The sequence below is a fragment of the Pteropus vampyrus genome, unplaced genomic scaffold (genome assembly GCF_000151845.1).
Source record: "Pteropus vampyrus isolate Shadow unplaced genomic scaffold, Pvam_2.0 Scaffold283, whole genome shotgun sequence".
Lineage (NCBI taxonomy): Eukaryota > Metazoa > Chordata > Mammalia > Chiroptera > Pteropodidae > Pteropus > Pteropus vampyrus.
In genome coordinates, this window is record NW_011889064.1 from 1997833 (window position 1) to 2011946 (window position 14114).

The 14114-nt window shown below is 38.3% G+C and overlaps 1 protein-coding gene across 4 annotated transcripts in view; it reads left to right on the top strand.

Moving 5' to 3' along the window:
- MANSC1 (MANSC domain containing 1) overlaps positions 1-13839 on the top strand; it is a 25077-nt gene extending 11238 nt beyond the window's left edge. For all 4 annotated transcript variants that reach the window (XM_011376030.2, XM_023520867.1, XM_011376028.2 and 1 more), the window contains exons 2-4: positions 2624-2946; positions 6770-6910; positions 12450-13839. In XM_011376030.2, the coding sequence (XP_011374332.1) occupies positions 2724-2946; positions 6770-6910; positions 12450-13381 (1296 nt within the window). In that variant the 5' untranslated portion in view covers positions 2624-2723 and the 3' untranslated portion in view covers positions 13382-13839. The remainder of the gene's footprint in view (positions 1-2623; positions 2947-6769; positions 6911-12449) is intronic.
- The last annotated feature ends 275 nt before the right edge of the window (positions 13840-14114 follow it).

The window sequence follows — 14114 nt, forward strand, 5'->3', positions numbered from 1 at the left end:
CTCATTAGGATTTCTGTAAAGATTAAATGGCATATATGTAAAGTGCTTAATATAGAGACTAGAAGGTAAGAAATATAAATGTTACTTGTTATTTTCATTGTTTCAAAAATTAGACACAACAGTTAGCAAGATAGTATTAGACTTGTGCTCTATTACTATTTACCATTTTTTTTTATTAAACTATTGTTGTCTTTTACTAAAGTCTATCTGTTTACATTAGAGTTTATTCTTTGTGTTGTACAGTTCTATGGGTTTTGATAAATATAATGACATATCCCCGCTATTACAGTATCATATAGACTAGTATTGCCCTAAAAATCTCCTGTGCTCCATTGATCTTTTTACTGTCAATGTAGTTTTGCCTTTTTCAGCATATCATATAGTTAGAATTATAACTTTTAGACTGGCTTCTTTCACTTAGCAATATGCAATTAAGGTTCCTCTGTGTCTTTTTGTAGCGCAATAGTTCATTTCTTTTTACTGATGAATAATATTCCATTGTATGGGTGTATCACATTTTGTTTATCTGTTCATCTGTTGGGGGGCATCTTGGTTGCTTCCAGTTTTTGGCAATTATGAATAAAGTCACTATAAACATTTGTATGCAGGTTTTTATCAGTATTTGGTATTGTTGGTTTTTTTAGATTTCAGCCATTCTAATAGGTGAGCAGTGGTATCTCATTATTGTTTTAATTTGCAATTTCCCAATGACAGTGATGTTGAGCACCTTTTCATGTTTATTTGTCGTCTGTATGTCTTTGGTGAGGTGTCTGTTCAGATCTTTTGCTCATTTAATTGCATAGTTTGTTTTCTTGTTAAGTTGTATATTTTGGCTACCAGTTCTTTATCAGATATGTGTTTGCAAATACTTTCTCCCAGTCTGTGGCTTGTCTTGGTTCTCTTAATAGTGTCTTGTGCAGAGAAGTGTTTCATTTTAATGAAATCCAACCTATCAATTTTTTTCTTTCATGGATTGTGCTTTTGGTGTTGTATTTAAAAACTCATCACCTAATCTAAGTTCACGAAGGTAGTCACCTATGTTATATTCCAGGAGTTTGATAGTTTTGCATTTTACATTTAGATTTGTAATCTATATTGAGTTAATTTTTGTGAAGGGTGGAAGGTCCGTGTCTAGATTTCTTTTTTTGCATGTGGATTTTGAGTTATTCCAGCAACATTTTTGAGAAGACTATCCTTTCCCCCATTTGAATTGCCTTTGCTCTTTTGTCAAAGATCAGTTGACTGTATTTGTGTGGGTCTGTTACTGGGCTCTTTCTTCTGTTCCATCAATCTATTTGTCTATTCTTTTACCAACATCACACTGTCTTGATTACTTTAGCTTTAGAGTAAGCATTGAAGTTGGGTAGTATCAGTCCTCCAACTTTATTCTTTAGTATTGTTTTGGCTAATCTGGGCCTTTTTGCATTTCCAAGTAAACTGTAAAATTAGTTTGTTGAGATCCATAAAATTACTTGCTGGGATTTTTATTGGGATTGCATTGAATCCATAGATGAAGTTGGGAAGAACCGACATCTTAACAATATTGATGAACATGGAATATCTCTTCATTTATTTAGATCTTCTTTGATTTTTTTTCATCAGAGTTTTGTAGACTTATTTCAAAAATGACTTTCATAGTTATATTTCAATATAACTTGCTTCTTGTGTAATTCTCTCAGTTTCATTTTATGCATTTTAAAACATGTCTCTCAGAAGAGATCCCGAGCTTCACGGGGCTACCAAATGGTTTGTTACCCTCTCCGCCCCACTCCATCCCACATTAAAGTAATTCTGCTCTAGGCTCTCATTTAGTGAATAATTTGCATCCTGGAAATGTGGGGGTTAGTAGGTGTTTTCTGGTGTTGCCTTGCCAGATTAACATTTATTTTTATTTTTCTTAGAAGAACCAGCTTACCAATGGAGTCGGTGGTAAAGATAGTGTGGCTTTTGCATTTTTAGGAATGTCAAAAAGAACATCTGTCCCTAAACTTCCCTTCAACCAAGCCATATTTCCCCCTGGTGACAGACTAAGTCCTAGAAGTAGATTATTAGGGTTACTTGGTTCTGGTTTGATACTGAAAGAGAAGAAGCAACAAGACAGACAGCCTCAGTTTCCTCAAATATAAAATGAGGAAAATAATAGCTTTTTTGTTGAGCTGGTGTAAGGATTTAAATAGGACAATATATGCAAATTTATTAGCACATTGCCTAAGTGATTTAAAAATGCTAATTTTTACCACGGAGAAAGGAAATCTGCCCAAACCTGTTACCACTGCTGCATCAGTGACTAGAGAGCTTTGTGTCCTCTCCCCTTGTGATTAGGAGAGGCAAGAAGAAGGCGTGTAGAACTTGGAGGCCAGCCTGCTGTTTGTACTTCTTTCTTCATAGACTCATGTCAGCTTTTAAGCACTGACAGGATAGTATATGTGTTTGTGCTTAATAGTTCTTTGCCAAATTTTTAATGAAAGGTTGTCTCAAATCTATTAAAAGTGAAATGAATAAAAAAATAGTTATTTATTTCTGTTCTTCTATAGATTGTAAGTCGTTTACATTGGCTTGAAGGAAATGAAATGTATCTTCCTTAGATTTGTTTAAAAAAAATTGATGATTTTCTGTTTTCTAGAGAGAAATTTCATCATCTCTGCAATCTTCTTGAAGCAAACTAAGACCAGAGGGAGAGTTATTATTGACCTTTGAAGACTAAAACTGCACTGAAATTTAAAATGGTCTTCAGGGAAGAGCAGAGCTTGACCTACATTTTTGTAATCATTTGTTTCCTGACACCAAGGCTGTCCACCAGTCAAAATTGTCCGACTGAGAGTCTAGAAGATGTTGTTATTGACATCCAGTCATCTCTTTCCAAGGGAATCAGAGGCAATGAGCCCATATACACATTAACTCAAGAGGACTGCATTAATTCTTGCTGTTCAACAAAAAACATATCAGGTAAATAATACTCCCTTAACACCCCTTTAGTCTATGTGTTTTGTGACATAAGTAGTTGGTTCTCAATGGGATACAATGGTAAGCGACAAAATCACTGGGGGAACATTTTCCAAGAGTACCCTCCTCTTCCCTAAGCTGAGTCAAAGTTAATGATGAGTGTATGTCTATATCACTCAGGTGTTTGGGTAGAAAAAAGGTTGAGTACTGCCAGTGTTATATTCTAACAGGCGCCTAGGATAGTGAAGACAAAAATCCTGTTTTAATGCTTAGCTATCACCACGATGGAACGCTGCAATACAGTGCGATATTATACAGAACATTTAAACAGAGAAAGGGAGTTGAGACAAAAATTCTTAACTCATCCTGTAAGAAAATCAGCATTTTTTTTTCTCTTTTGGGTTGAGTAAAAATGGATATGTACTTCTAAGGAATTGATTTTTTGATTTTAGGTGGAAGCACAAAACCTCCATTTTGGCTCCCTTCCCTGGAGCTGGTGGCCTTAGGTGAATCAAGAAGCCGCTGGCCACTAATTGCAGCTTCTAGGACCCTAAGGGGCACGGGAGGCCATTTTGTCTGACCCATTTATGGGACAGAAGGAAACTGAGGCTCACAGTTTTAAACCACACCTTTGCATCTTTCATGCTCCAAAGCTATGACCTGAAAAGAGAAGTATATATCTTAGTGAAACAGTGGTTGTTTTTCAGTTGTTTATGCCTCACTTCATGGTGGAGATAAAACAGTGAATAAAATGGACAAGGCTTTGCCATCAGAGCCTAGAAAGGCTAGTGAATGTTGGACTAGTGATTCTTACTTGGCATATTAGCCAACAGAATCATGTTTTCTCTTAGATCTTTACTTCCTTTTCTTTCTATAATGGTTTTATATAACAAGGAAGGAAGGAAAAAACATATATAGGTAGAGATAGGTAGATATACATATACATATATATATAAATATCTATATATTTAGACATGTAGATATATATATTTGGTCTTCGTCCCTGGTTCCTGGCACAGAGCTCTTAAAAGCCTTGGAATTTCCTGAACATAGGAGCTTCTTTTGTTATTCATAATGAGCCCCTTTCAATGACCCCTGAGTTTATGCTAATGAGAAGACTCTTGGTTGGGCCCTAGATAGCTTCAGGGTGGGTGCTGATCACCAGAAAAACCAAACCTTGATTAGAAGCTTTGAATTTTCAGCCTCACCTCACCTCCTACCTCTGGGTAGAAGAGAGGAGCTGGAGATTGAATTCTGTCCCCAGTGGCCAATGATTTGATCAATTATGTCTATGTTGAAACCTTCATAAAAAAAAAACAAAACCCTAAACAGTGGGTTCTGGGAGCTTACAGTTGGTGAACACATCCAGAAGTTGGTGTACCCCAGCACCACAGGGACAGAGGCCGCTGCTCCTGGGACCCCTTCCAGACCTCACCCTATATATCTCTTCATCTGGCTGTTCATTTGTATTCTTTATAATAAACTGTAACAGTAAGTATAGCATTTTCCTGAGTTCTATGGGTAGTTCTAGCAGTTACTGCATCTGGCATGAGGAGTTGTGGGAACCTGAATTTGTGGCCAACTTGGCAGAAGTGTGAGTAACCTGGAGATCTGATACTTGAGACTGCATCTAAAGTGATGGCATCTAAACTTTATGGACTAAACCTTTAAACCTGTATGTAGTTGGCGTCAGAATTGAGTTGAATTGTAGGACACTCAGTTGTTGTTGGAGAGTCAGAGAATTGGAGAATTAGTTTGGAAAAGACAGGACATATTTGCCCTCAGGAGGAAAAATACCCGTCAGTGGTCTTCTTAATTTGAGCAGTGTGCTTTTAGACACTCTTTATAGGAGTGATTTATGGAAATTACAGAGATTTCATTTAAATTTCTCGTTTTTCTTTAAATGTTGATCGCAACATTTATGCGAAATAGAAACTCCACTGCAAACAGGACCAAATGCGGTGGGTATTTCTTGGCAACGTAGGAAACCTTGTATTTCTCTCCAGTTCCATGATGGGCTTTTAATAAGAAGTGAGGGTTTGCTGCTTTATTCTACGAATAGAAGTATTGTTTCTGCTTTACTGTAAGAGGTAATCATGGGTCTTAGTTAATGGATCTCACACTTTGCCTTCCTTTATTGAGATGGTTTTAACTGTTTATGGTTCAAAAAGCACTTTGATAATTTAATTTGCTTATAACTCTAGAAAAATACCCATAAGTACAAAATTCTGCATGCAGTCTTGAGGGCTTATGGACCCTTGCCTTTACCTAAGTGCCCTCCAAAAATAGTATTGTAGAATTACCACAGTGCAGAGAAAGGAAAAGCTAGAAAGTTACCTTTCTTGTTAATTGGGTGGTGGAGAGATGACATAATAAAATCCCTGCAGAAGCTAACTAAGTCCTATCAAGGCTGATCCCTGACCATTGTCTGATTTGAAGAAGTGGCAGTAATAGTTGGCAGACCATGTTTTTTTTTTTCCAGCCTTACTGAGATGCGTTTGGCACATAACAGTGTGTAGGTTTAAGATATATAACATGAAGCTTTGATATATGTATATATTGCAAATTAATAATCACAATAAAGTTAGTTAACACATAGTCAGTGTGTGTATGTGTGTGTGTAAAGAACATGCGAGGGGATTTTTTTTAAATTAAATTTATTGGGGTAACATTGGGTAGTAACATTGTATAAATCGTACATTTTAATACAACGCCTGTATACTCTATTGTTTGCTCACCACCCAAAGTCTAAACTCCTCCATCACCATCTATTTGACCTTCTTTACCCTCTTTGCCCTTGCCCCTTTCCCCTCTGGTAACCACCTTTCCGTTTTTTGTATCTGTGAGTTTTGGGGGGGGTTATTTATTTTTTTTGTTTGTTCATTTGTTGCTTTTTGTTTTATATCCCACATAGGAGTGATACCATATGGTCTTATCCTTTTCCATCTGACTTATTTCACTTAACATAACATTCTCAAGATCCATCCATGTTGTCAAGAACATGGGTTTTTAATAATTAGCCTATATGGCTCTTAAGCTTCAACTTGACCCAGGGTATACTGATCCTTCAAGGGTCACAGGCCAAGATGAGAGATTGCACCAGATTGAGGCCAAAACCAGATCTAGGCCATAATGATTAGAGAGAATAATTTTTATTGGACAAGAGGAAGAGAAAGAAAAGCCAGAAATGAAATTAAGAGTGAAAAGTGAGGAAGGGAGGAAAATAGAAAAGCAAAAATGATAAGGAAGAGAGGAAATGTGAGAAAATAACCAAAAGAAGAATAGTATTGATCAAAACAAAAAATAAACTTTGCATTCCATACACTACTCAGATTCTTTCTGGAAAGAGGTGTATATGAATGATGCTGAATTTACTGACTCCACCCAAGAAAGCCAGGCTCATGGCTTCATAGGTGTTTGAGATGCCTTCAGGATGCAAGAGATACATGAAATTATTAGGGTTAGCTCTATTTCTTAAGGCTCAACTCAACTGTGAGTTGCATAAAGATTTTAAAGACAGTATTTCTATGTATATCATGGTTCATGGTTTAGCAAATGGAAGTCTTATTTCTAAAGAATGCAATGTATTATTAAAAATTGGTTTTGCCAAAATTACCTTAATTCAGATTTTTAAACCCAATGTCTTTAAACATTGCTTCAAGAGACTAAACTAAGGAAAAGGAAATGATTCAGCAGTCAGCAAGAAAGTGAACGAAGTGAACAAAAGTGTTTGTATTGGACACCAGAATAAATGAAGATTTTCCTGCTTGCCTTACTCTTTAGAAAATCCTATTTCAAAATAATGCTTATGAAACTTTCATTGCAGGGGACAAAGCATGTAACTTGATGATCTTCGACACTCGAAAAACATCTAGACAGCCCAACTGCTACCTATTTTTCTGTCCCAGTGAGGAAGCCTGTCCACTGAAACCAGCAAGGGGACTTATGAGTTACAGGATAATTAGAGGTAATAACAACATTGTTCTTTTTCTTTCGTGAATGAATTATTTAAGGATGTGGTTCAGGTGAAAGCTTTTCTGCAAAAGAGTCTAAGTAAAACTGCCAAAATATAGAGGCATACCAGAAAAATCTCATGATTTAAAATTAAACTTATTAAACCAAACACCTTTTTTTTCCAGTGAAAGACCTCTGAACAACAGTAGTTTATTTTGTTTTGTTTAGTTTTGTTTTTTTACATTCATAAGATAAAAAATTTACAGACTTTTCATGAAACATTTTGAAGCACTTTTTTAGAACGTCAGCAATGCCACAGTAAGTGTACAGGTCTTCTGATTTGAAAGGGTTAAGGCCTATGTGAATTTAAAAAATGTTCGTATGTTCATCATTAGGTTAGAATTATTGTTAATCGCATTATCTGAAATCTCAACTCAGTGGATTTTATTGTCTAGACCTGGAGAGAAATTCATTAAAAAATATTAATTGAGCACCTACCATGTGCCAAATTCTGTGCAAGGCATTGGAAATACAGTGTTCATGCTCACGGAAATTATGTATTTGTTCAGAAAGAAGAAAATAAACAACTATAAATTCATAATATAATTATTTGAATATGTCTTGGTGAGATTTTGACTTGTTAATTTTTCAGGACGAAATGCTTTCAGTATCAAATTTCTTATTTAAGTTTCAGAAAGTTTTTATCATTATACCCTTGATTACTAATATTTTATTTGGTCATTTATTCAATAAACAAATTTTATTTAACATCTACTCTGCGCCAAGCGCTCTTTACACCCTGGGAATACAAGGATACTGCACTAAACATGAAAGACTGAGTTCTCACTTCTGAAACGTGTGTTTTAAAAGAGAGAGACAATAATTATAATAAATAATCAAGAAAAATATAGTCACAAGTGCTCTGCAGGTAATTGAGCTAAGACAATGTAATAAATAATCGCTGAGTGGACTTGCTGGGTTAGGTGATCAGAGAAAGCATCCATGAGGAAGTAACCCCTAAGCTGAGGTCTGAACAGTGAAGAGCCAGATGTGAGACGTATGTTAGAAGAACTTTCAGACAGAGGAAATAGCCCGTTTCAGTATCTGAAGGCAGAATGACTTTGGAGTGTTTGAAGAACAAGACACTCCAGTCCCAGCTGGCTGACTCATGTTGAGAACCATGCACAAAAGGAGTGATATGCCAGAAGTAAGAAAGGTAGGGAGATCACATAAAGCTTCGTAAGCCAGGGTAGGTTAGGACTTTTCTTTTCTTTTTTCTTTTCTTTTCTTTTCTTTTCTTTTCTTTTTTCTTTTCTTTTCTTTTCTTTTTTCTTTTTTTTCTTTTCCTTCCTTCCTTCCTTCCTTCCTTCCTTCCTTCCTTCCTTCCTTCCTTCCTTTCTTTTCTTTTTTCTTTTCTTTTCTTTTCTTTCTTTCTTTTTTTTAGGTGTGTAATGGGAAGCCATTGGAAGTTTTTAAGCAGGCATGTAACGTAGTGTTTTAAAGGTGATTTCTCAAAGCTCACCGTGACTGCTGTATTGCAGATGGACGATGATGCAGCAGCAAGAGGGGAAGTGGGAAGACTGGGTAGGAGGTGTGGCGAGATCTGCGTGAAAGGCCAAGACATAGTGGGCTAGGGAGGTGGTAGAGGAGATGGAGAGAAAGAAACGTACAGGCTGTTTCAGAGGTAGAGTTGGCAGGACTTGCTGCTGGCATGATGTCAGGGACAAGGAATAGAGAAGCAGCAAAGCTGAGTCCTAGCTTTTGAGGTGAGCATCTAGATGGGTGGTGACACCATCCACTGAGCTGAGAAAGATCGGAAGAGAAGCGGCTTTAGGGTTGGGAAGGAGAGTTAAGGCAACGGTTCTATCTTGACCATTTTATGCTATGGTATGTGTGAAGTCCTTTGGGGACTGATACTGCTCAGGGCACCTGGGCACTGACTCTACTTTGTCTCCTGGGTGAGGCTGTGTCTGAGTTTTCTTTATGAACCACCAAGAAAACTTGATGTATTAAACATCCCTTAAACAGATTATTTGTGTAAATTTTTCCTACATAGTGTTGTGAGCCCAAGTATAAAAAGACTGGCACATAAGTACAAAGTTTTAGTTTTGCAAGATGAAAAAACTTCTGGAGATGAATGATGGTGGTGGTCGCATAACAATATGAATACGCTCAATGTTATTGAACTGTACACCTAAAAAGGGTTAAAGTGGTAAATTATACATATATTCTACTACAATTATTTAAAAATAAAAGATTATTTTTAAAAATAATTTTTAAAAGACTATGGCATAGGACAAATTAGGCTTCCCAAAACACTCAAGACCTGACCTCACATGGACAGTGTCTTGGCCCCCTCCAGGTGGCTGCCACTGATCAGTGTGGCTCCTTCGCTTCTCCTGCCGGTATGTATATAATCTGGGCTAGAAACACTGGGGACCTGCAGTGTGGTGTGGATATGGCTTTTTGCTATTCCTCTTTTGATCACCTGGAACATTGCAGAGCCTGTTAGACACCCAGGGATGGTGTCCAGCAGGAACTGGTTACGCCAATCTGAGTTTCCAAAGAAATCAGGGCTCAAGACACCGATTGGAACATTTGTTCTTCTCTCATCAGGGGGAAGTTGGGCCATCACATTCTCCCTCTGTTATCCTTTCATACTACCTCTTCATTCTGTTTTTTCTTCCACTGTCGGTGTGTATCCTCTATGTCTGTCATCCTCAGGGCTCCCCAAACCCCAGGCCATGGACCAGTAGTGGTCCGTGGCCTGATAGGAACCCAGCCACACAGCAGGAGGTGAGTGGCAGGCTAGCAAGTGAAACTTCATCTCCAGTGGAAATGAGAGAAAGGGAACTTGGCACATGCATAATAAACCTTTTGAGGGCTAGTGTTAAGGTAATGAAGTGGAATTAGAATCAAACAGTTCCTCTGGCAGCCACCAGAGGGTGTCATCAGCCCAGAATGGTTGATTGATAGCTAGGTGCAAAGTGGCAGCAACTCTGGCCGTAGTATGCAGCGGACTATTTACATCTACAGAATGTTTAGAAGCTGTGTGTAGCAAGTCTATTTATGAATCTGCCCATGCTGGTGGATTGAAATTACCCCATAAAAGTAAATTATCTGCCTCCTGTTTAAAACGAAATTAAAAATCTGATGATATGTTTCTGGATGAACTCTACTTCCTATAACTGACTAATATTTACAGACCGAAGTTTGAAAGATGACAGTGTACTCTGTTGCAGCTTGGAGTTATCTAAATTTTTTTTCAGCTTGTGGGATATCCTTTCTACCAAGGAATAGGATAGGGAAATTCCAAAGTAGAATAAATTGGGTGTCTGTTTGCTCAGCTGGTTTCCAAGTAATAGTCAGTTCCTAAGTTTTTTACTCAGTGAAGTCACTTGGGAATGAAACACAAGAGAGGGCTTGAGGGTGCAGGGCTGTTTCCTAGCTCCCTCTGTGGCTCATCTCTGCGTGACCGAGAGAAAGCACCACACCCCAGTGGCAAACATCAGTGGGCGAGGTCGGTGGAGCAGGTGTGCAGGATCCCTGCGTGGTTCTAGGATCTTTGCCAATAGATGAATCTTATCAGGAAATGGGACTAGCCTTTTCTTTGCTTTATTTATGAGCTTGCATTCTTGAGAAAGAAAACAGCTGTTTTCATCATTCTTATCAATGGCCTTATTTAAGTTCTGAGTTCACACCCATTACAGTGCATTTATTTAAACAGTCTTTTTTAATGAAATATGTTGAGTCTTTTCTTTTTAAAATATCTAATCTTACCTAAAAATAGAGATGCTGTTTATCTTATGATAATGAGATACTTTGTCTATGAATGTAATATCACCTGCAGCAGAAACTCTCTTCTTCAGCATTGTTGCTAGAAAGAGGAATTCTAGGCAACTAAATTCTACTTTAGAGTAAAGTGCTATATCCTTGAGTGGGTGTGCACAAACTTTTTTGGTCAAGGGCCAAATAAGTATCTTAGGATTTTTAGGCCAATGTTTTAGACTTCGTGAGTCATACACAATCTGCTGTACTTACCTCTGCCTTTGTCGTACGAAAACAGTGATAGACAGTATATAAACCAATGAGCATGGTTGTGTGCCAATAAAACTTTATGGACGTTGAAATTTAAATTTCATGTGTCACAAAATATTCTTTTTTTTTTTTTTAACCACTTAGAAATATAGAAATCATTCTTATCACCCAAGCCATACAAAGACAGGTGGCAGGCCAAATTTGGCCCTCAGACCGCAGTTCGCGGACCCCTATACTGGGTAGATTAATAAGTGACTGTTCTCCAGGACCTCTTAGAAGTGTGAAGCTTAGAGAGTAGTCAAAGATATCACAAATCTGAAGTTGCCTCTGGATTTGTTTGTTCGGAACTAGAAGAGTGAGGTTTTCTTTAGAAACTGGCATTGAGATGAGTTGAAGAAAAAAAGGAGAAAGAGCATAAGAGTTAACCAGTAAATGCTAGGAAGTTCCTTTGCTTCCTTCATGTGTTTCCTGCAGTTCTCATCAAAGTGAAATGATTGGTAAAGTAGCAGAGTGGTTCAGATGATCATTCCCTGCCCGATTGCTTTAACAAGCCTTTGCAGTTTGGGCTGTGATAAATGGCATGTGTGACTAAGAGCAAAATGCTAAACCTTCTCACGCATGAGGAAAATTTGAGGCTGGTTCCTTCTCAGTAGGAATCAGGTCTGTGTGATATTCTGTTCTTTATGGCAACAGTGTGGCCATCATGATTTCAAATTTGGGCCCCATTAGTCTTAGAACCTAAGACATTGACTCTAAAATTTTAATCTTTGAGAGTAAAAATTGAATCTCTTAGATTGCCTCCCTCCCCTGGGGTGCTGAAACTGTTTTGTTTGTTCGTTTTTTTTTTCTTTTAAATTGAAAAATGTCATCAGCCTTCTGCTGCTGCCTTGGCCTCAGTGCCTTTGGAGGAGACCAGATCCTGCCGGCTTCCTCCTCCTCCTCCCTTGCCAAAGCAAATCACCAGGATTCTGCCTCCTCTTCATATTATCCCATGGCCTCCGCATACTTTTCTTGCCTGTCCCCTACCCCCACCGTTAATCTCTCCTAGGGATAGATTGCTTGCTGCCCAGTTGTCATCACATCCCAGCTGGCACAGCCTGCAGGAGCTCAGGCCTCACATAGGCATTCTCTCATCCTGCCACATCACCCTGGCTCAGCTTTCTTCCCTGGCCTTGGCCCCTTAAGCGGCTCCATCTTCCTAAACCTCTTGCTGCTCATTCTGAGCTCTTCTTAGTATCCCTGTTTCTCGCACCTCTTTCTTAATTTGCCTGATCCTCCACACATTTTTCTTCTCCTCTGTCCCATCACTCTAGGAATAAAACGCAGCATCTGGTGGAGAGGCAGTGTCATCGGGTTCTGATTTAGCAATTTGTATTTTTCCATTTCACACAAGTTGTAATGAAATGTCAAGTATCAACAGTGTGGGGACTTATTGAACAAGTCGATATGTTTGCCTTTTTTTTCACCCTACCTCATGTATTTAAGTCTCCCTTTTATTTTCTTAACATTTCCAGATTTTCCATCATTGGCCAAACCTGATTTGCCAAGCCAAGAGTTAGCCAAAGAAGATTCTGTCTTCCACAGCCAGTCTTCACAAACAACCACTCCCCTAACCCCTCGTCAAACAGGCTATTCAAAGCCCACTGATTTCTTATGGACAGACACCAATTCTCAGAAGTTTGGATCCTCAGATCACTTGGAAAAACTATTCAAGATTGATCCAGCGAGTACACGGTTCTCTGTTTATAAAGAAAAAAGCCATTCTCATAGTTCACAGTTTTCCTCAGAACAGAAAATAGCTCATCTGCTGCCTGAAAATGTGACAACATTCCCCACTACAGCGGCTATTGCCTCGCTACACACCATCTCTGTCACCGCAAAGCCTGTGGTCCTCTCCACCAATGCTCTTGCGATAACTTCTGTGACTTCTCAACCACAGGTGGCCACTACAGCTCAGCCTGCAGCGACAGTCACTTCTCAGTCTCCCACAGTCATTTCTGCAATTCTGACACGTGCCGTGGTTACACCCCAAGCTCACATGACTAAAACAGCAGTTCCAACTACTGTCTTTCAGGCACCTACAGACTGGAAAGACCCACCAGGAACAGGGCCCTTTAGAGAAATTTTCAACCTAACTTTGAACACGGAGACCACCCATAACCCTGCTACAGTTCTTTTACCAAAAGTGAGTTCTTCTGCTTCAAATAAAACTGCTTCTCAGGAAAACCAGGAGACCAGTTCAGGCAGTTCCTCCCAGCACAGTCTTCCGGAAAGGCAACACGGCCTTCCGTTTGACAAGTGGCTCCTCATTGGGATGTTGCTCTTCGGGGTTCTGTTCCTTGTGGTAGGCCTTGCCCTCTCGAGTAGAATGCTCCTGGAATCCCTTCGCAGGAAACGTTACTCGAGACTTGATTATTTGATCAATGGGATCTATGTTGACATCTAAGAACGAAACTAGATGTCTCTTAATTTATGTAGTTTCTAGTAGCCCAAATGTAGTGATTCTGCTGATTCGCTGATCTTAGGATTTTTGAAGTTTTCGAAGACAGACAAATAATTGCCTCCTACCACTTTCTTTTTGCTTTTGTTTTGAAGAGAAGCAGAGGTGGGGGGAGGAGGAAAACAAGTTAGGTAATTTGAGTGATCTGTCTCTGAAATATTAGCTGAAAACAGAGCTCTGCCTAAAGTAATAAAGGGCTAATTGCCATATAAATTGGAAAATGAGTGGCTTTTTGCAAAAAAAAAAAGGTTAGGACTTCTAGGCTGCAATTTGTTAATATTTCTGGTTCTAGATAAAGTCAACTATTTATGATATTAATTCTAATGGATTTACTTTCCTTTTTATATGAATTCCAATAAAACTTATTCCAGATGTATTTCCTTTCAATTAAATATTTGAATAAATCTTTTGTTACACAGTTATGTTTTTGTAAGTCATATGTCCAGCTGGATAACTTTCATTTTATTCCCACCAGCAAAATGATTAAATGAAGAAAGTATGTGTTCTAAGTTAAAATGATACCCCCCCTTTCCCATCAATGAGCAAATAGGATCCTTTGGGAGAACTCTAGCAGAATATTAGCCTACATGGAGACAGTGACAAGTCAGTTCTGAAAAATGGCCAAATCTACTTTAGATCTGTTCTAGTTAACTTAAAAAAAAAAAAATATATATATATA